Genomic DNA, 23,200 nt, shown 5'->3' with positions numbered 1-23,200 from the left:
CCATACATTTAAAAAATAGATGTCACCGAATGGTGGAATGGCATGCCTTTAATCCTAGTACTCAGGAGGCAGAGGCAGGCAGATCTCTGTGAGTTCAAGGCCAGCCTGGTGCACAGAGCTAGTTCCAGGACAGTCAGAGCTACACAGAGAAACCCTGTCTCAAAAAAAACCAATAAATAAGCCGGGTGATGGTGGCACATGCCTTTAATCCCAGCACTCGGGAGGCAGAGGCAGGTGGATCTCTGTGAGTTCGAGACCAGCCTGGTCTACAGAGCTAGTTCCAGGACAGGCTCCAAAGCCACAGAGAAACCCTGTCTCGAAACAAAACAAAACAAAAGAACAAAAATAAATAAATCAGTTAAGAGAAAAAGATGTCAAGGGGCTCAAGAGAAATGCTGACTGGTTTAGAGCACTTGTTCTTAAAGATGACCCAAGTTCAATTCCCAGCATCAGCAAATTAGTACACAAGCATCCAGTTCCAGTTTCAGGGGACTAGAACACTCTCTTCTGGCCTCCAAGGCACCAGGTATACAAACAGTGTGCACAATACAATCAATTACATTTGACTCATCTTTGCTACTGCTACAGTTAGTACCATTTATATGACATTACACAATATATAGTGCTTTATCATTATAACATCCTGATGGAGGAAAAATGACTACTTGGCATCATATACAAAGTAAAAATAGCATAAGCATTAATGTGAATGCCTACAATGGCTTTCTGTAAGATATTAGCATCAATACACAAAGACCACAAACACACACATCCTACTCACCAGTTTAATGGCTACATATTCATTGGTGTAGAGATTTTTACCTAAGGGAAAAAGAGAATGTATACATTTAGTGACATTAGCTTACAAGGTTATGAGAAAGATAGATTTTTCTAACAGGGCTGCTGTATTTGAAGACAGAGCTAAGTGAAAAGCTAAACAGATAATGAGAACCAGCAGGACTAGGACAAAAACAGCTTGAGAATCTAAATATGTAAGCTACACAAGAGACTCTTGTTTCTTTTAAAATGGAGAAAACCAACCAAATCTACCTCCTCTTCTCTCCCTTATGCACCCCACATACATGCAACCTTATTACTTCTTAGTTATTATGGCATAAAGTGGGCTACGAAGAAACGCCACAGTTTCAAAGATAGAAATTTAAATTTGGAGGCTGGAGGTAGGAGAATCAGGAATTCAAGGTCATCCTTGGCCACACACTGAGTTTAAGGCCAGTTTGGGCTGCACGATCTCTTGTCTCAAATCTCCCCTGACCTCTCTATCAGTAGTTAAGAGGTAGGACGAAATGAAAGATTTAATGTTTCGGGTGAACCAAGGTGGTGATCATGTGCAACCAAGGAATGAACCTAGTTACCGCTGTAAACATGAAGAGAAAATAATTAATATAGATGACAGAAGAATCAAGGAAGTTTCAGGAGTTGAGTTTTCTCCCTTTGCCTTCCCTCTTCTACAAAGACACAAAGAACAAGCTGCTGGAGAATGGGTAAGATCATTTCAGGAAGAAGAAACTGCAAAAGTAAACAAAAATAAAGCAGGAGATACTACAGGCAGATAGTGGCACAGAGTGTGGGGCTGTAAGTTATTTAATGAATATTGGAAAGGGTTGAAGACTGACAAGGAGCAGTGAAAGCAAAAACTGGGAAAGGCTATGGATGTATTGGAAAAAGCTTAATACCATTCTAGGTTTAAAACAGATGATTTGGAAGTAATCTCATCAACAGATCTATGACTCTGAATGACTATATATGGAGCAGCATAAACATGAACTAGAAAAGCAAGAGCAGAAGTAAGGGAATACATCTGAATGTCTTAATATCTAGCATATACTAACATCGTCGGTTCAACTAAATCACACTCAGTTCTTGAACTTCAGAGAACATAACCTAGCTCTTCACATAGTCCTGTGTATCTGATTAAAACCTCAGCCAATAAATTATAAAATGTGATGTTAAGACAAAAATATGAATGAGTACATAAAAGAGTCTGAATAATAGAGAAAGTACATTTGGGTACAAACAGTATTTCAAGTCAGAAAGTGGTCTGAAGAATAAAGGTCACTTTTTTTGTTTAAGTTAAAAAAAAAAATCCAGGTTGGATAGGGTGACATACCATTAACCCCAGGAGTGGGGTAGGCAGTAGGCAGGTGGATCTCTGTGAGTTCAAGGTCAGTTTGGTCTACATTAGCAGTTCCAGGCCAAGTAGAACTATATTAGACCCTATCCTATCTCAAAAAAAAAGAAAAAAGAAAGAAAAAAAACTTCTAATTCATTTGATCACAAGCATCAAAAAAAGGCCCACAATTTTTTTAAAAAAGTTTTTAATATTATAAACTCATTTTAATATGAATATATTTCTTTAACTCTACAAGTAAAAAAAAGTTTTCGAGAACAATGTGTCCTATTTGTTCGGCAGCTTAGTAAACAGAGGCCTTGATCTATCACAATATACTCTTGGGTGTGTGCACTGCAGAAAAGGAACACATATGCAAGGCTATCCACAGGTTGTGTCTAATAAACCTTTCTGGCTTTTTACCACTTCTTCTCATGCATCATATTCTCTAGTTGTTTTGAGTCCAGTCAGAATACCAGACTGAGCTGGGCGGTGGTAGTGCTTGCCTTTAATCCCAGCACTCAGGAGGAAGAGGCAGGCAGATCTCTGTGAGTTTGAGGCCAGTCTGGTCTACAAGAGCTAGTTCCAGGACAGGCTCCAAAGCCATAGAGAAACCCTGTCTTGAAAAACAAAACAAACAATCAACAAACAAACAAACAAACCAGAATACCAGACTGCATTTAGGGGCATTTCCTCTTGTTTTTAGTGTGTGTGTATTTTGTGATACTGGGGATAGAATTCAGGGTCTTCCACATGCTGGGCATGCCCTGTGCTACTACTGAACATCCCCAGCCTGAAAAAAAATTTTTTTCCTTCAGATATTTTTTAGGGAGGCACAGGGTCTCATTATGTAGCATCGAGCAGCCTGGAGCTGGTTTTTTATATAAGGGTCAAGAAGTTTAATAACAAATGAACATCTAGTTTCTAGAAAAGTGAAATGTCATTTCTTCTTTTTTTTTAAAGACAGTATCTCATTATATAGCCCTTGACAGTCTTCCTGGCCATCTAGACCAGGGTGGCCTTCAACTCAAGATCCATATGTCTTAGCCTCCCAAAAGTGGTAGGATTAAAGGCATATACAATCATACCCCTCTCTATCTATCTATCTATCTATCTATCTATCTATCTATCTATCTATCTATCTATCTATCTATCCATCCATCCATCCATCCATCCATCCATCCATGTTTGGAAACAGGCTCTCAAAATGTAGTCCAGGCTAGCCTTGAATTCATAACAATCTTCCTGCCTCAGTCTCTGAAGAGCAACGAGACAGGTATATGCCAGGTTTGTTATATATATATATATTTCTTTTTACCTTAGGGAAGTGGTGTGTTTCCTAAGGACAAGAATGTTTAGAGTCTCTCTCTCTCTCTCCTCTCTCTCTCTCTCTCTCTCTCTCTCTCTCTCTCTCTCTCTCTCTCTCTCTCTCTCTTTCTCTATGTGTGTGGGGGGGGAAGGGAGAGATAAGCATGTGTGTGCACACTGAGGATTAAATTCAGAGCCTTATCTGTTAGGCTTGGTAAATATTCTATCATTAAGCTACATCCCTAACCATAAATGCTTCTTATATCCCCAGCAACTAATGCAGTATCTGACATAGAGTAACAGATGTTTGCTAAAGTGAAGCAAATTGACTTGGTCCTAGCTGTGGGTCCAATGACTATGAGGAGATTGGATCAGGAAAGGCTGACTTGAATTAGTCAGTCTATGGATTAGTTCACTGGTGGATTCATAATTTGATGGCACTATTGACAGATAATAAAAACTAGCATATGGGGCCTGATAAAAGGAAGTCAATCACCAGAACATAGTTTTGAATGGTTTATCTAGTTTGTGGAATCTTTTTCTCTCTCTCTTTCTTCCAGACCCAATGGTGCACAGCTCTGCTGTACTATACCATTTACACATATGTTTCGCCTCACCACCAGCCTATAGCAACAAACCCAGGGAATCAAGAACTGAAGCATCTGGAACCATGAACTAGATAAAGTCTCCTCCTGTGTGCTCTTTATGAGAAACTGACATATGGGTTGAGAACTGCTGACCTATGCTATGGTATGCTTTAACCCTGTCCCTCCAGTGTCTAATGGGGAAGTTGTAGAATCTCTGAGGTAGGATTTATTGAGATCGTTAGATCATTGAGGGAATAATTGTGGAAAGTAGTTTACACAAGAGTCTTGGAAGTTCTCATAAGGATGGTTACATAAAACTGTTAGCTTCTTCATCAACTCTAGCCACTGCCATATGGGAGGCAGTTAGGGGGTCGAGGCATTGAACCTCTACTATGCTATTTATACTTTTAGTCTCTGAAACTGTTACCTAAATGAAGGTCTTTTTTCCCCCCTTTTTCCTTTTTCTCCACAAATATCCATATCAGGTATTTTGTCATAGTAATAGAAATCTAACTAATATATCTCACCAGGTGTCAGATACTTGAATTAACTTCTTAAGGAACTACCAGACTGTCTTCCAAAGTAGCTGTGCCATTTTCCTCTCTCAATATCATTGTATAAGTGGTCCAATTTCTACATATTCTTCCCAGCAAACAGTAATTCTTACTACAGTTGGTGGGTATGAAGAAACAGTTTTCATCTGTATTTCCCAATGACTAAAGAAACTCAACAGTTTGTGTGCTTATCCTCTAATCTCTCTGGAGAAAAGTATATTCAAATTCTTTGTTCATCTTTTCAAAAGATTTATTTTTAATTATGTGTGTGTGTGAATGTACATATGCTAGCACCAGAGGCATTGGATCCCTGAAGCTAAAGTTACAGGGGGCTGTGAGCTACCCAAAATGGGTACAGGAAACTCAAGTCCACAGGAGGAGGTGTGCTCTGAAGTGCTGCTCAATTGGCTTTGTTAATTTTTAATCTGGGTCATCTTTTTATTTATTGCTGAGTTTGAGAAGAGCTCTTTATATGTTTCTGAAAAATCCCTTTACTGATTATTCAATTTGCCAGTATTTTTCTTGTCCTATTACTTGAGTTGCCTTTTTACTTTCCTCTTTTTAAAATAATAGTAACAATAAGAAAACATATCATGGTGCTGTGTGGAGGTCAGAAACAACTTTCAGGAACTGGTTCTCGTGGTGAGCCCACAAGTATTATCACAGTAAATGCACAGCTGATAGATCTACTGAACTAATCCACAGGAGAAACCCATTTCAACAGAGCTGCGGGAACACCTGTCTTTTGGACAAGCCATTGTCCATTCTGTAGAAATCTTGTGAAATCATGGCATTTCTCCCTTCCATAATATCCCAGTAATGTATAAACCTGACTTTTCCTATAGGGCAACTGGATACCTTCCCGACACAGAGAAGTTCTATTGTGAAAGCATTCACTAGGTCAAACCTTTGTTCTCATAGCCATAATCTACATAAAACTAGTCCCCCACAACCTTCTTTATTGAAAGAACTCACTGATAAGAAAAGAGCCCTAAACAGGAGGCAATATGTCTGCTCTAACAGCAGACGCAGGAAGGTGGAATCTACTGGTCTTCTGCTCTAACTTAACAAACTACTAATATTCTGTATTTACCCTTCACCATGGTTTCAAATAACATAAGCTCACAGCCCAGGAAATTAACTGCTTATACAGGAAAAATGCCTGAGTCACTAAAACTAGCTTCAGAGAGGAAAATTCTCACTTGGGCACCCTGCTGGAGTCAAAAGCAAAGTTCCCAAAAGAGATTCCCTTTAATTCAAACAGCTAGACGCTAATGCAAATCAAGCCCTTGGTTCACTAAGGGTACCAACAGCTGTGCTCCCTGATGGTAGGGAGCTTCACAGCCACACTCCCTCTGAGATATAAGGCACCTCTTTGTCAGATCCATCGGGTTTTTTGTTTTGTTTTGTTTTGTTTTTCTTACTCTGAAAATGCATGCTTGATACTATTGTTAGCGCCTATGAAATTGCTAACTTGTCAGTATGCCTACGTAAACTGAAAGCTTTGTGGAGAATGCCACCCCCCCCCCCATGTACTTCTTCCCTTCCCCAAGAAATAAAGAAACCTGTAGGAGAATTGTGCTTGAGTCAGTCAGTTTGTTCTACTCCAAGATCCCTTTCTCCAGCCAGTTTTCGTCTGCCATAGTGAATCTTTCTGGATCCTGAGGCTTAATGGGCTTAGCCCCAAAATAAACCTCAATAGTTCCCTTCTTCCACCATGGGTCCCAAGGATTGAACTCGGGAACGAGCAACAACACTTTTTACTGACCAAGCCATACTGTTCTTCCTTGACGATTCTGTTTAGGTAATACAAAAGGTTTTATTTGTTGCCAGGCATGGCAGCACTCAGGAGATAAAGACAGGCGGAACTTTGTGAATTCAAGACCAGCCTGGTCTACATAGCAAGTTCAGGCCATTCAGGGTGATACAATGAGATCCTGTCTTTAAATTTTTCAATATTTATGAAGTCTACTATATCAATTTTCTTCTACCTACTAGGCCTTTGGAATCACATTTTAAAAATTACTATCATGAAACAGACATAAGAAGAGTAAAATTTTTGCTTGTTTGAGACAGGGTTTCTCTGTGTAACCCTGGCTGTCCCGGAACTCACTCTGTAGACCAGGCTGACTTCTTTGAACTCAAGAAGAGATCCACCTGACTCTGCCTCTGCCTCCAAGTGCTGGTCAAAGGTATGAGCCCTATCACCTGGTTAAGAATAGTAAAATTTACTGCTAAGTTTTTGGGGTTTCTGTTTGTTTTCTGAGACAGGGTCTGACTGTATAATTTAGCTAGCCTGGAACTTCACACAGACACCAGCCTGGGCATAAACTCAGAGATCCATCGGTCTCTGCCTACTGAGCGCTGGAATTAAAGGTGTGCACTATTATGCCTAGCTTTGTCTTAGTTTTCTTCTAAGAGCTGTATAGTTTTGGTTTTGTATTTAATCCTTTAGTCTACTGTGATAATTTTTCTATTTAAGAATTCAATGTTTAGATTTCTGAATATGGCTATTTCACTTTCTCACTAGTATTTTGGAAAAAATTTCATTAAATAATATAAAACATCTTCAAAATAATCCCAATGACTGTCAATAAATATTGATTTATTAATATCCTTGTTTCTTTTCCTGTTGTGATAAAATACCTTGACAAAATTATTATTATTATTATTTTTCCGAGACAGGGTTTCTCTGTACTTTGGAGCCTGTCCTGGAATGAGCTTTTGTAGACTAGACTGGCCTCAAATTTACAGAGAAGGCCTGGCTCTGCCTTTTGAGTGCTGGGATTAAATGCATACGTAAGGGCGCAGGAGAGATGGCTCAGTGGTTAAGAGCATTGCCTGCTCTTCCAAAGGTCCTGAGTTCAATTCCCGGCAACCACATGGTGGCTCACAACCATCTGGAATGAGGTCTGGTGCCCTCTTTTGGCCTGCAGACATACACACAGACAGAATATTGTATACATAATAAATAAATAAATATTTAAATGCATACGCAACCATGACCCAATTTGACAAAATTAATTTAAAGGAGAAATGGTTTATTGAGCTCACAGTTCCAGGCTACAATGCATTACAGTGGGGAGATCACAGCAGCAGGAAATTGCCTTGAGGAGCTAGTTACCTGCATCTGCAGTCAAGAAAACAGGGCTTCCAGACTGCATGGTGAGTGAGGCACTTGCCATGACAATCTGAGTTCAATCCCTGGAAACTACCCTGACCTATGACTTACACAAACACACACACACACACACACACACACACACACAGAGAGAGAGAGAGAGAGAGAGAGAGAGAGAGAGAGAGAGAGAGAGAGAGAGAGAGAGAAACTTAATAAAAAGGAAAAAAATGTAATGCATGTTCCCTAGTATCTAGCTTTTTTTCTCTACTTTTTTTTTTTTTTTAACTATCTAGAATTTCCTGCTTAGAGAATGGTGCCACCAGCAGATGGGAGATCTCACCAAAATTAACACTATCAGGATAGTCCCCTAGAGATAAACCTAGAAGCTCATCTCCCAGGTGATTATAACTTCTGTCAAGCTGACAATTGAACGCCAACCATCCCAACTGATACTTTCTCTCCTAAGTCTTCAAATTTGCCCTATCTAAGGAAACGGTATATAAAAATAAGTTTTTATAGAAGTAATCTTTCCTACACTATGAAAGTTAGCCAGTAGTGAGGAAACTTCCAGGTTGGTAACAATTTGATTTCTCCACATCCTATGACTAAGTAGATAGTATCTTTAGCAACAGAGTCTCAGTCAGTTTGTGTCTGTCTCTCTTTAAAGATTTGTGTATGTGTGCTTTACTCATATTTATGTCCTGATGCCCTTGGAGGGCTGAAGACAGCATTAGATTCCCTGAATCTGGAGTTATGGACAGTTGTGAGCCATTACATGGGTGCTGGGAATTGAACTCAGGTTCTCTACAAGAACAGTAGATGCTCTTACTGATGAGCCATCTCTCCAGCCCCAAGCAATAGGGTCTTAATATCAAGTTTTAGAGGGTAACCAAGAACAATGGCAATTTCTGGAAATGGGAGAGGGGGGCTGGAATATGGAGTCCCACTGACCAACAACTTAAAAAGTGGTAACCCAGCACTCGGGAGGCAGAGGCAGGCGGATCTCTGTGAGTTCGAGGCCAGCCTGGTCTACAAGAGCTAGTTCCAGGACAGGCTCCAAAGCTACAGAGAAACCCTGTCTCGAAAAACTAAAAAAAAAAAAAAAAAGAAAAAAAAGTGGCAACCCATACCTGGCATTGGGTGTTATAAAAATTGATAGCCAATGGTGTCTAGGAGAGATAGGCACTGTCCATTGTTATAGGGTAGAACCGTTTTAAACCACATACACACACACACAGAGAAGCTTCTACAGTAGTTAAGTTTTCATATAGCTTTATCAAAGGTCTTTAGTATTGTTATATAAAGAGATAGTATTAGCGATCTCTCCTCTACTCTGTCCTCCCACCTATGTACACATTGCTGGGGAAGAAAAGCAATCACCAGCTTACACGGCTGTGAACGCTATGAGCTACACAAGATCAAGCCAACCAAAGCAGCAGTATGGATGAGGAGGAGTGCAGTAACTACTACCTTAACTGAGCCATTTCCACATATCCTGCACAGACATTAAAAAAAATTGTGTTTATGTGTCTTCACACTCACATGTGCAGATGTGAGTTTATGTATACCACATGCATACATGTGCCTGAGGAGGCCAGAGAGGGCACTGACAAACTTCCACTAACTACAGTCTTTCTTGGTCTTCATAGAAATCGAGCCATTTTGGCTCTGAGAATTCACAAGTTTGTGCTTTAGAAACTGTCTTTCAGAGGTAATTTTGTAGACGTTTAATCCACAACATATCTAACAAAAGCAGTTAAGTCACCAAATGAATGAATATTTGCAACACTCATTGTTGAAGCAACTGAGTAGTTGCTAGAAAGGCATATAATGTGAAATTACACATCTTCTATTCTCAGCAAGTGGCTTGGCTAACCCAAACATGAACACATCTCTAAATATGAAGGCCTTTTTATTATCCTGGTACAGTTCAATTCCAAGTTGCTAGCCTTCTATAATTAAGAATAAATTCATTCCTAGCTTCTTCTGATTCAATTCTGTACCTGGAGATATACAGCTAGGATAGTGATGTTTCTCTAAGGATTGAGAAAGATAATCAGGAACTGGGGAGATGGCTCAGTGGTTAAGAGTATTGGCTCCTCTTCCAGAGGACTCAGGTTCAATTCTCAGCACCCACATGGGAGCTCACAACTATCTGTAACTCCAGTTCTATGGAACCCAATACCCTCCCACTGATATCCATGCAGGCAAAACACCAATGTACAAAAAATAAATTAAATTATTTAAAAAAGAAAAAGATAATCATCGTCATAAAAAATTTGTTTTCTTTTGTAGAATCATCAAAAGTAGCAGAGGTTTAAAAAAATTATCCCATGTTCCTACTCTCACAGTGGCCCAAAAGTCAAAGCTTCTTACGATGGATTTTTGTAATAATCCAGAGCTTAGACAATTATTTAGGGGCTGGAGAAATGGCTCAACAGTTAAGAGTGCTTACGCTGTTCCAGAGGATGCTAGTTTCCTTGTCAGCACTCACATAACGTGGCTTACAACTACCTGTAACTCTAGCTCCATGGAATCTAATGCGCTCTTCTGGCCTCTTTGGGTACCTGCACGCACACAGACTATACTCACATAGACAAATAAACATACATAAAACTAAAGTTTTTTGTTTGTTTGTTTGTTTTGAAGATTAAGCTGAGGCAGTGGTGGTGTACACCTTTAATCCAGCACTCGGGAGGCAGAAGTTCTGAGTTCCAGGACAGCCGGGCTTAAAGAGGGAGTTCCAGGACAGCCAGAGCTACACAGGGAAACCCTGTCTTGAAAAACCTATAATAAAAATACTCGTAAAATAAACTTTAAAAACATTTTAAACATTAATAAAGACATAGTCTAACTTAATGGAAAATTAAAAATCCTATCACACGGGCTGGAGAGATGGCTCAGTGGTTAAGAGCATTCATTGCTTGCTCTTCCAGAGGTCATGAGTTCAGTTCCCGGCAACCACATGGTGGCTCACAACCATCTGTAACAAGGTCTGGTGCCCTCTTCTGGTCTGCAGACATACACACAGACAGAATATTGTATACATAATAAATAAATATTTAAAAGAAATGAAAAAAAAAATCCTATCACACATAAAGGAAGCCTTGGATAATAGCACCATGACTAATAATAACTATAATTCCCTTTGCAAAATCCTTATTTCTTATGCTAGTAAGTCCTACTTAAGAGAAAGTTCCCACTAAAGCATCACCTGCTTATCTTGAAACACAACAGAGAGAGTAGCTATTGTTGTTGTTGTTACTAGAAGTGACAGAAATAACCAAAATCTCACCTAATCTGAGCTCTCCGAAGTTCCCACACCCTATCTTCTTGCCAACCCTGAAGTTGGGTCCCACCATGAGAACTCCAGAGGATGCTGAGGTACCAGATGGTCGGGAACAGTGTGTATTCCTTTGTGCCATGGTTTTAGTTGTCCGCTGTCTTTCATCTTTCTCCCTGTTAGAATGGTCCATGATCCTACACGACAGTCTCTGAACAATGATGTCCTCAGTGTGTATACTTCTCTTCAACACAGAAGTATGTCCAAATCAACTGCAGTCAGAGAATGAAAATGAGTTTTGGCATCATATTTATGCTTATGTGTACTTCCAGAAGATGAAAAACCACGGCTTAGTTCTTGAAGAACATGTAGTCTATAGATTTCAAGCATAGGAGGACATTTTGTAACCTGTATAAAATACAGAAAAATACAGTTAAAAAACTAGTTGGGAGAGGGAGCTTGAGATAAAAATTTCTCTGTGTAGCCCTGACTGTCCTAGCCTTAAACTCGCAGATATCTGCCTGCCTCTGCCTCTTGGGTGCTAAGCCTAAAGGCATGTGCCCAGAAAAAAAAAAAAAAACAAAAAACAACCAACTACATTTTAAAGTAAACTGAGAAACTCATTCACTAGGAATGGACTCTATTCAGAGTAAAGCACAGCGATCGTCAAAGCTCCCTAAAATAATTTTGGTTTTATATCTTTTAACATGTTAGCCAGCTAGATTAGTTACTTATGAGTTAACACAAGCTAAGGAAACTGCAAACCAGAAAGCTAAGGAAACACAAAAGTATTTAACATGAAACATCTCTTTTAATGATGTCCACATAACCAAAAAGAAAAATATTTTCTTAAATTGTTTTCTTAAATCACTGTGTAACAAGGTATTTATCAGGAAGTTAAAGCTGAGTTAAATAGACCGTAGACAATTTAATTCAAAGCTCTCCTCTTAAAATTAGTTTAGAACGTACTAAAAATGATGCTGGTCAATGTTGTTCTTCCCTCCACTTACCACTTACCAAGCAATGGCAGCAGTCATGCAATTCAAAATGTACAAACTGGCAACAGTCTCTCAGAGAACCCCACACTTTCTGGTACTGTTTCTCTCCAAGTACCTCCCTCCTTCCCTTCTTCTCTCCCACCTGCTTTAGTTTTTAGAGACTGGGTTTCTCTGTGTAGTTTTGATGCTCTGTAGACCAGGCTGGCCTCGAACTCACAGAGATCTGCCTGGCTATGCCTCCCAAGTGCTGGGATTAAAGGCATGCGCCACCACTGTCCACCCCAAGTGCCTCTCTTAACCCTTAAACTTAAGCAGATATTAAAATGTGTCTTATAAAACCCCAACTCTGCTTTATAGAGGGAAGTGAGCTGTAAGTCGTTGTGCACACCTTTAATTCCAGCCCTCTGGAGGCAGAGGCAGGAGGATCCCTATAAGCTTGAGGCCAATCTGATCTACAAGGCAAGTTACAGCCATAGCTACATAGTGAAACCTTGTCTAGAAAAAAAAAAAAAAAAAAAGAGGCAAAGACTGACGTGCTGCATTTAAAAAAAGACTTATTTGTTTTTATTTTGAGTAGAAGCTCAAACTAAAAATAAAGTCACAAAACTAACATCTTAACCTGCATCCCTTTTAGTGTCTAGTGTCTGATGTGAAAACTGAGCCTAACACAAAAGTTGTCAATAAGGTAATTTTACTGCTGTATTTGATAATACACGTAATACACTTGTGATATTATGAAATGTTTTGGTTTTGTCTAATGTCCTGGCTCATTACTCACACAGTCATAGTTCCTTCCTAAATGACCAGAATAAGCATTAAAAAAAAAAAACAACAACAACAAAAAACAGAGCCTCTATCTTATCTTTATTCTGTTATCTTCCCCCTTTCCTCCCCAAAGCAGACCATAAAACTACAATTTCTCCTCCCCAATTTAAGACACACAAATCAAAATATATTCTTATCTTCCCAGGCTTGAAAATGATCATAAAGAAATTCAGGTAGATCAGAAGACCACCACCCTTCATACCACATTCACCACAGCAGCCTCCTACCCAGAAAGACTGAAGGCCGTAGAGAGGTCCAGAGGAAATGAACAAGAAGCTTCATGGGGCTTTCTTACCATTGGGCATTAGATCATACTCCTTTGAGTCCAATCATATTTCTACATCCTTCAATCAAGACTATGCAATAAAGTCTCCACAATAACCAAAGGGCCAGATCCCTGTAGACACTGAGGTTCCTCAGAGAAGTCATGGTAGTCCTACAACACACCCCCTACGTACCGCCTTTGCCTGCACTCTTTGTAACAACATCCTCGATAACCAGAAAATGTTTCCATGAGAGATACTCAAAACAAAAAATCCAGAAGCGAAGGAGAAGGAAGCTCACTTTGCTCAAAACCAGATTTAGAAGGAGAACCTCATCTCCGGGGAAGGACAATTTTAAGGACTTGCGCTCAACCTGTAGGATCTGATGCAGTCTGAAGATTGACAGTGTCAGGCCCACTAAGACCATGTCTGTCTCTGAAGAATTGCTTACTTGTTGGTGGGAAAATCTCCACACCTTTTTGGGTGACAGAGTCTTCTGTATGACAATTATGGTGTAACAACTGTTAATATGCTTTTAAAAAGAAAATGTGCCATTCCCCTTTTAGGCAGGGTCTTAAAGCTTCACTTGCCTCTGCCTCCCCAGTGCTGGAACTAAAGATGTATGACACCATGCCCTGGCAACTACCAGCTTACAACAGTTATCACTGGTATATCACAGGGCAAAGGTTTCTAGACCATGAGCTTCCAAAGAAGATTTCTATTTCTAATTCCCTAGCAATATAATCACAGGTACAAAGCTGCAGGCTGACCATAGATACACAATAGACAATTCAAGGATACATGCTTATAGTACAACATTACCTAAAAGAAGCTTATTTTATATTATTGTTTTCTATTTGTTTTGTGTTAAAACTGTAAAATAACATGAGAATACTAATCATAAATAAGTCAATTTCCTATATGAAACAACTTCCTATTTCTGTTCATTTCCAATATCCTCTAGTTGCCTTTTACCCAAATCTCTCAAACAACAATGCAGAAAAAAAAAGGAAAATAAAATTGAAGATGTTCTTTCTATAGATATGTCTTAATTGTTGAAGGCATATGTACGTTAGAGACTGGTAACTCCACTTTCTTTCCTTTTATTACATTGTTTCAGGACACTAATAGAATGTAAGGTCCATATCTACATCCAGCTAATGCCTCTACCTTCAGATTATCATCACTAATATGTTTTTGAAAGGTTTGTGCACGGTTACTAGTAGATAATATAAAAACAATCAGGTTGAGGATACCATACAAAGTGAACATTAAATATTACATTTTAATCTTCTAAAGGGGGAGGGGGCTACAGGGATGGGGATTACAAATCAATCATAGAATGCTTACCTAGAAAGGGCAAGAGCCTACACTTAATTTCAATTTCAAGGGCTTTTGGTTTTTCTTTTTGTTTTGTTGGAGGTGGTGAGACAAGGTTTCTCTGTGTAGCCCTAGCTGTCCTGGAACTCGCTCTGTAGACCAGGCTGGTTTCAAACACAGAGATTCACCTGCCTCTGCCTCCCGAGTGCTGAGATTAAAGATGTGTACCACCACTGCCCAGCTCTTTTTTTTTTTAAGGCTCTTCTGGCACATACACTCACTCACAAAGACATATCCACACAAAAATAAATTAAGCCTTTAAAAAGTTCCTTTCATTAAAAAAAAAAAAAAAAACAACTCAGCTAGGCCTATGCATGTTGCTCAGTGGTAGAAAGCTTGACTAACATGCACAAGGCCCTGAATTCAAGCAAACAGAGATTTCACAGGTTATTTTGAAGTTTTAGTACTCAAGACACTACAGTACTGGTGAGATAAACAAATGAAAGAAATAGATGCCCGGAAATAGACTGCTATCAATATGGACGCACTGGTTTTTCACAAAAGAGCAAAGGAAATTCTAGGAAAACCATACACATTCATGAATGTGTCTATGAGTATACTCACACAGGCACATATACACACACAAACACACACATTCTAAATGTAGACATATACTTTTCTCAAAATTTAACTCAAGCTAAGGGTAGGGTTGCATACCTTTAGTCCTAGCACTTGGGAGGCAGAGGTAGGTATATCTCTATGAGTTTGAGACATGCTGGGTCTACATAGCAAGACACTGTGTGTCAAAAATACCAAAAACAACCAAGCAAAACACCTAAAAGTTCAGCTCAAAATGGATCACAGACATAGCTGCATGTGTACACGTGTGTCTGTGTGAGGGAATGCCTTGTGTGGAGATGTACTGAGAGGCTAGAAAGGGTGTCAGATCCCTGGGGTTATAGTTTTGAGCCACCTGATGTGGGTGCTGGAAACTGAAGTGTAAAATGTAGTTATGATCCTACTAAAAATCAAAACCAAAAAAATATTGAATCCTTTTACAAACACCATTCTGTGGAAATGTCTTCATGTTCTTAAAAGTTCAAGAGAATACATCAGAAAACGAACAATTGATTGTAAAAGAACAGAGTTACAAGAAAAAGAATGAATCTAAATTTTTCTATTTGCAACTGGGAAGCTGCCTCCGTGGTAGAGTTCCTGTTGTGCAAACATGGGAACCTGAGGTAAGATCCCCAACCATGGCAAAAGCAGGGCAGTGACAGGAGGACCCTGAGTACCTGCTTGCTAAAATGTAAGCTCCAGGTTCAGTGACAGACTGGATACCTAACGCTGTCCTCTGTCCTCCACATGCACACTCTACACATGTGCAAACATGAATACCCCACATACAATTGGTTTTCTTTTTTGAGATAGGTCTATGTAGCTCTAGCTATTTTGGAACTCATCGTGCAGACCAAACTGGCCTCAAACTCAGATCTGCCTCTGCCTCCCAAGTGTTAGGATTTAAGGTGTGTGCCACCACTCCTATAATTTAAAAAAAAAAAAAAAAGCTTTATTTCATTAAAAAAAAAATAGAAACTGGAGAGATGGCTCAATGGTTAAGACATTGACAATTCTTCTAGATGGCCCAGGTTCAGTTCCCAGTACCCATATGGCAGCTCACAATCATTTGTAATTCCAATTCCTACAAGCTGGGTTGGGCCCATTCAAAGCACTAAATGTGGGCCTGGGTAGTAGCTGAGTTGGTCAGTCCAGGCCTCCGCTGGGACTACTCCTCCTCCAAGGTGAGGGTCAGGGCCATCTCTTCTGTGCCCAGGCCATAAGGGCCAGCTCTTCCCAACATATGGTGAGGTGTAGAGCCAGCATTACCTTCTGCAGTGGTGTTGGGCCTCAGTTTTCCCAGGACCATTAAGAGTTGGGGACAGCTCTCCCAGGTCCACAACATTGGGGCCAGCTGGGGGTGGCAGCTCTCTTGCTGAGGTATCTGACAAGGCGCCAGGCCAGCTTTCCAGTGCTGAAGCCACTGGGGACCCTGACCCTGGCTGTAGTAGGACTGTGGACCTCGATATGGCCCTTGGCCACAGCTTGGGCCTGGACATCACCATGGCGCTTGGTGGCAGTGCAGGCCACTCAGATCTGTATGTCTCCCGATGGTGGTGGCATGGCCCTCAGGCATGGCCCCAAGTGGCAGTGTAGCCAACCTTCTCAGTCTGTTCGTCACTGCCATTGCGTATTCAGTTCTGCTTCTCCCCACAGTGCATGATTGCTCTCGCTTCTCCTTCTCTTACACTTCTCCACCAAAAACTTGTTCATCACCTACCTACCCACCCACCGGCCTGGGCCACTTGGACCTGGTGGACCTGTCAGCAATGAAAACGTCTGTCCTGGGCTGGAGAGACAGCTCAGGGCTGACGACTCTTGCAGCTGTTCAACAGACCTGAGGTTTGTTTTTTTTTTTTTTTTTTTTTTTTGATTTTCGAGACAGGGTTTCTCCGTAGCTTTTTGGTTCCTGTCCTGGAACTAGCTCTTAGACCAGGCTGGCCTCGAACTCACAGAGATCCGCCTGCCTCTGCCTCCCAAGTGCTGGGATTAAAGGCGTGCGTCACCACCACCCGGCTCAGACCTGAGTTTTATTCACAGCATCCACACTGATTAACACTCCAGTTCTAGGGAATACAACAAACTCTTCCGGCCTCCACATATACCTGCTCAGATGTGTGTGCATGTGTATGTTTGGTGTGTAGCATACATACACACAAATATTTTTAAGAAAAAAATTTGATTTTTTTTTTTGAGACTGGGTTTCTCCATGTAATAGCCCTGGCTGTCCTGGAACTCACTCTGTAGACCAGGCTGGCCCTGAATTCAGAGATCTGCCTGCCTCTGCCTCCTCAGTGCTGGGATGCTAAGAAAAAAATTATCTTATCTGTTAATAAAATACAAATTCTACGATGAAGAGGCTGTGAAGATAGGTCAGTGGATAAAGTGCTTGCCCTGAAAAAATGGAGATAGGAGTTCTGGTTCTCAGCACACACGCAAATGCCAAGTGTGCATAAGCAGACCACTTTAATTCCAATGCTCGGAAAGCCTGAAGATGGGGATCCTTAGTGTAAACTGGATACCCTAGACTAGCCAGAAAGGAGAGGTCTAGGTTCAATTCAGATATCCTGCCTCAATGAATTCAGAGGACAGCAATCAAGGGAGATTCATGATGTCAGGCTCATGCCTCCAAACTCATGGGAACAAGTGCTAACATACACATGTGCCCCATCCGGACATACACCACACACAGAGACATTTTTTAATTGTAAGATGAAAATTCCCCAGTTTTCTACTACCAAACTAGTAAAACAGGTCTATAAAACTATTCACCTTCTCATCTCAATGAGGAGGCTAAGGCAAACTACTTAATAAGCTTTACTGAACTCTTTCTCACTGTAACTAACTTCTTCCTCTCCTCAGAACTTTTCCATTACAAGACATGCTGTAACACTCATCTCCTGGTCATCATTTCCTATCTACTGTCACAGTAAGTCACATACATTTGAAGCTAAACCAAGAATACTTTCTATTTCTTAACTTATTTGCTTTCTTGGAATGTTTGAGAATTAAGTCCTAGGTCTCAAGCATACTAGAAAACATGCCTTATCATCTTCATCTATAGGCACAGAGAAACCTTGTCAAATAAAACCAAAAAGAGAGAATATATATCCATGTAGGAGTTTGTCCATGTGCATCCAGCTGCCTGCAGAGGCCAAAGAAGGTGTTAGATCTCCTGGAGGTGGAATTACAGCTGCTTGTGAGCTACCTTACAAGGGTGCTGGGTACTAAATTCGGGTCCTCTGAAAGAGCAGTTTGTGTCCTTAACCACTGAGCAATCTCTCCAGCCCTATTCAAAACATTCTTAACTAAACAAATATTTACAAAGTGTCTTTTATGTACCTAAAACTGGGATAGTCACTGTTAGTGTACCAGTGAACTCAACATTTACAGTTGTTCTGTTCTTAGGGCTTACAAGGGACATCACAAATAAGCACACAAAAGAACAACAAATGCTGAAATCAAGGTGTAAATTAAATTAATTGCCAAAATAATTTAAGTCTGAATAATAAATTTAAGAAAGATGCTGGAACTACTATAGGTCGGTATGGAGGGTCTGCCTAGCATGCACAAAGCCTTGGGTCTGATCCCAAGCACAAGGTCTAGGGATCTGATAGTGATGCTAAGAACTTTGTTCAGTCCCACTAAGTTACCACTTTTGATAGTGAGCTAGAAACAGAGTATCCAGATACAGTCATTACCAGCCTATAGATGAAAGGCTTTTGGTAAAGGAAGATCAACAAGGTAGAGAGGGCATCATCTTAAGAAAGGTGAAGAGGTAGCAGGAGTGATTATTCAATATTTTTTAAAAGTCACTGAAAGCAGTGAGAGGCCATTTAAGTAGAAAGTGACATATAGACTTAAAAGGATATCAACTTGTAAGAAGCATTGAGATTCTTTAAAAATGATTAGCTCTGGGTACTCACCTCTTGAGTAAATTCAACCTTAATGTGCCTACTTTCTAAAAAGGTAATTATTGCTTTTCATAGGGAAGAGAGAAGACACGGTCACTGCTGCATCAGCCAGTCCAATACAGCCAGAAGAACCCAAAGCTTGAGCTCTCTTCCTTCTGCTACACTAACAAAGGACTCTTGCCAACCACTTACTCACCCATTCAGACCCACTGAGCCAAAAGTACACTGGCCTCACACCTATCTGTAACATGAATGGGGGCCTGCTTGTTGTTGGGGTTTTTGTACCGCCTGGTACCCCACAACTGTTTAGCCCCAAAGAAAATCACACATAGGTCTCCATAAATTATAAAGCTGATTGGCCCATTTGCTCTAGCCTCTTATTAGCTCTGGTAGCTTATATTGACCCATTATTCTGATCTATGATAGCCATGTGGTGCAGTACCTTTTTCAGTGGGGCAGATCACATCCTGCTGCTTCGGTGATCTAGGCAGGAGTGGGAGGAATCAACTTCCTCCTTCCCAGAATTCTCCTGTTCTCATTACATTATTTCTACTTCCTATCTGGTTTTGCTGCCTATATTTCCAGCCTGGCCAATCAGCTTTATTTATAACATGATTGACAGAATACAGACAATTCTCCCTCACCACCTGTCCTTCTGAAACAACAACAACCAAATACAGATACAGTGTTTTATTTTAATTTTATTTATTTATTTGTATTTTTTTCCTGTGGGTTTGTTTTTTTTTTTTTTTTTTTTTTTGAGACAGGGTTTCTCTGTCGTTTTAGAGCCTGTCCTGGAACTTGCTCTGTAGACCAGGCTAGCCTCGAACTCAAAGAGATCCACCTGTCTCTGCCTCCCAAGTGCTAGGATTAAAGGCGTGTATCACCACCACCTGACCAATATAGTGTTTTAAAAACACATTCACAAAGTTTTTGCTGGACAACCTAATCCTCTTCCTTGAGCAACTTAGTTTCTTCTGTTTCCCAAATTCAACATGCCCCATTATTTGAGTAGTGTGTTTAAAATATATTTCTTTTATGGGAAAATTTCTTTATGGGGTTAAATTTCTATCTTTAAAAAAATGGTTTGTTGAGAAACATTTCACATACTATATGATCCATCTATATATAGGACAAGGGAAGAGGGTGTAGCTTAATAGCTAGAGTGTTTTCCTAGTACATATGAGATCCTGTTCAAGTTCACAAACTGAATAAAAAGTGGGTATGGTGGCAGACACCTGGAATGCCAGCACTTGCTAGGTGGAAGTAGGAAAATCAGTTCAGTTATCTTCAGTGAGACAGTGAGTTGAAAGTCCAGGCTAGGATTCATGAGATTCTGTCTCTAAAATGCACCACCCCCAAAAGTAACAATAAATGTCATCCCTAGCACAGAGGTAACTTTCAAATGTGGAGATTTCAAGTATGCTATACCTTAGCTCATTTGTAGTGAGTACAAATGGCTTTTATTGAAATTATTTCTGTACGTATGTACATGACCTATGTTTGTGGGATACCATCCCATAGCATGTGTGTGGAGGTCACAGGACAACTTCATGAAATTGGTCCTTTCCATTTATTTTAACATTGTTTCTGGGTATTGAACTGAGGCTGTCAGGCTTGGGTGGCAGGTGGTGTTACCCACTGAGCCATTTCATCAGCCCGTTCGTTAAAGAGCCAGGAACTGAACGCTGGCTGAACCAAGAACTTTTGTGCAGACAAGTCAAGCACTGTACCACTGAGCTTTTTCTCCCCCTGAGACAGTGTATTCTTTACATACCCTTGGCTGTCTTCAAACCCTCTTTGTACTATATGTGGCCTTGAATTCACAGAGAGCTGCCTCTCCCTTCCAAATGCTAGGATTAAAGGTGGGGGCCACCACACATCACTGTTTTACCTTTTTCAGACAAAAAATTACTATGTAGTACAGGCTGACCTCAAACTCACAGCAATCCTCCTGCCAGTCTCCTGAATACTAAAAATACAGGGGTTTACCTCCTTACCCAGTTCTTCAATTGATTTGCTTGTTTAAATAGTTTTTCTAGTTGGTTTACTCATCTTCTAAGTTTAGGCTGGGGAAAAATTTGATGGCATTGCTATTCCTTTCTCTTGGCTTTAAAAAATAATATTTGGAGGCTGGAGAGATGGCTCAGCGGTTGAGAGCACTGGCTGTTTTTCCAAAGGTCCAATTCTTGACACCCACATGACAGCTCATACCTGTTACTCCAACTCCAGGGCTTCTGACACTCCCATGCAGATATACATGTAGGCAAGACACCAATATACACAAAATTTAGGGGAAAAATATTTCTTTTGAGTAAGTGATGTGCCTTGGTGTTATGGATGTGCACTGTGTGTATGCCTGGTGCTTGCAGAGGCTAGAAGAGGGTATCAGATCTGCCTGGCTCTGCCTCCCAAGTTCTAGGATTTAAAGGCATGTGCCACCAAGAGCCCACAAATAATAAAATTTTTAAAAAGGAAGATGTTGTTTTTAAAGCCAAAACAAGGGTGAAAGCCTGATGTGCTGCACACCTGTAGGAACTTTAAAAGCCTGAGGCCTGGGATACACAGTGAGATTCTGTATCAAAAAAAAAAAAAAAAAAAAAAAAAAAAAAAAAAAAAAAAAAAAAAAAAAAAAAAAAAAAAGAAAGAAAGAGAAAAAACACCAAGGATGAGACTAAATATATCTTCTTTAAAATAAAAAAAATGTGGAAAAGGGTATCTGACAGCCTGTTTCAACAGCCCCCTTTTATAACTATGCCTTAAAAACACTTTACTGATTATCAAAAGCTGTAAAAAAAAGAAGTGTATGATTGTCCTAAGACCACAAACTCTTGTGATCTAAGATTATAAATGAACCTCAGGTCAATAAAATGCTGTTGAATTAACACAGAAATAAAGTTTGTTGCATGCAGACCACTGTGTTGTAGTATATGCTGGGAGGGTAACTTTTGCACACAAAAAGTATCTGAACCATGAGAACTAATGCAGGACGGAAGGAAGGATTGTTAAGACCTTTCAAAGATTTTGGTACTTAGGAACAGTAAATATTGTTTCTGTGATTATCTTTTATAAATAAGTAGTAACAGAACAAAATAAAAGTTTATTTTAATAAGAATGGAGCATGATGAAAAGGTCTTCAATCTCATTTCACCTTTCTGGAAGGCAGTTACAGACACAGTCTCTCTCCTTTACAGATATGTATGATCAGCAACTTTCATTCTTTTCAGTAACAATCACTCTGTACTATATCAATTGAAGGAGGTATAAAAAGGCAGCTCTAACCTAAAAACCAAGCAAAATATTCTATCTCTTAACACTGCATAAAGTGTAACATTCACACGCTTTATGGCTTACCAAAAAATCTCTGCAGCCCCAGCATCATAAGAAATAAATTTAATTTCTGCAACAAATTAAAATTATAGATAACTGGATTCACAACTACTTTAAAAGTTATGCAGTTGTTCTGTTATTATTGATTTTACTTGTGGACAATTCTGGGGATGGAATCCAGGGAAGGCCTCATGCATGTTAAACAAACACACTACCATTGAGTTCCATCCCCCAAACTGACAGCTACTTTAAAATGGGTTTGAAAGCTCCATAATTATAACCACCTTCAACTACTATAAAACTTAGCATTTAATCCACATCGCTCAGCTTTTGGTTTATAAAAACACAGTGCCTACTGAATATCAGACACTACACATAAAGTGTGACTAAACTATTCTAAAGAAGTACAATTTTTCTTACTTTACACATGACAGAAAGTTTAGAGGTTGTCTGATAGGACATGGCTAAGAAATGACAGAAAAAACCTCAAAACTCAAATATGCTGGATTCTACAGGGCCTATCTACATCATGTATTCCATACTGTATCCTATCTTGAGCCCTTTCCATGTGAATGAAAACCTCTGTATCTCAATTCTGTTGGTCCTACTGTGGTTTATTTAATTAATCAATGTTAGCTTTTTAAGACAAGGTCTCTTTACCTACCCCTGGCTGCCCTAGATTCGTTATATAGACCAGGATGGCCTCAAACTCACAGAGATTCACCTATCTCTGCCTCCTAAGTGCTGGGATTAAAAGTGTGGCCAGCACATCGAACATTTTTACTGTGGTTTAAGACAATAACAGGAATGCCGGGCGATGGTGGCGCAGAGGCAGGTGGGCAGAGGCAGGTGGATCTCTGTGAGTTCGAGACCAGCCTGGTCTACAGAGCTAGTGCCAGGACAGGCTCCAAAGCCACAGAGAAACCCTGTCTCGAAAAAAAAAAAAAAAAA

At 39.9% G+C, this 23,200-nt stretch overlaps 1 protein-coding gene across 7 annotated transcripts in view; it reads right to left on the bottom strand.

Annotated features, from left to right (window-relative positions):
* Positions 1-23,200, bottom strand: part of Csnk1g1 (casein kinase 1 gamma 1) — a 116,301-nt gene that overhangs the window by 73,738 nt on the left and 19,363 nt on the right. For 4 of the 7 annotated variants that reach the window (XM_050151886.1, XM_050151889.1, XM_050151888.1 and 1 more), the window contains exons 2-3: positions 10,994-11,389; positions 782-822 (exon numbers count right to left, since the gene is read on the bottom strand). In XM_050151886.1, coding sequence (XP_050007843.1) covers positions 782-822; positions 10,994-11,174 — 222 coding nt within the window. In that variant the 5' untranslated portion in view covers positions 11,175-11,389. Of the gene's footprint in view, positions 1-781; positions 823-10,993; positions 11,390-23,200 lie in introns of those variants that run through there. The other 3 variants (XM_050151887.1, XM_050151890.1, XM_050151891.1) reach the window with 3 other exon arrangements.

This window comes from Alexandromys fortis, unplaced genomic scaffold (assembly GCF_014885135.2).
Source record: "Alexandromys fortis isolate MF-2015 unplaced genomic scaffold, M_Fortis_MF-2015_v1.1 scaffold_70, whole genome shotgun sequence".
NCBI classification, from domain to species: Eukaryota; Metazoa; Chordata; class Mammalia; order Rodentia; family Cricetidae; genus Alexandromys; species Alexandromys fortis.
This window is presented reverse-complemented; position numbering and strand designations above follow the sequence as displayed.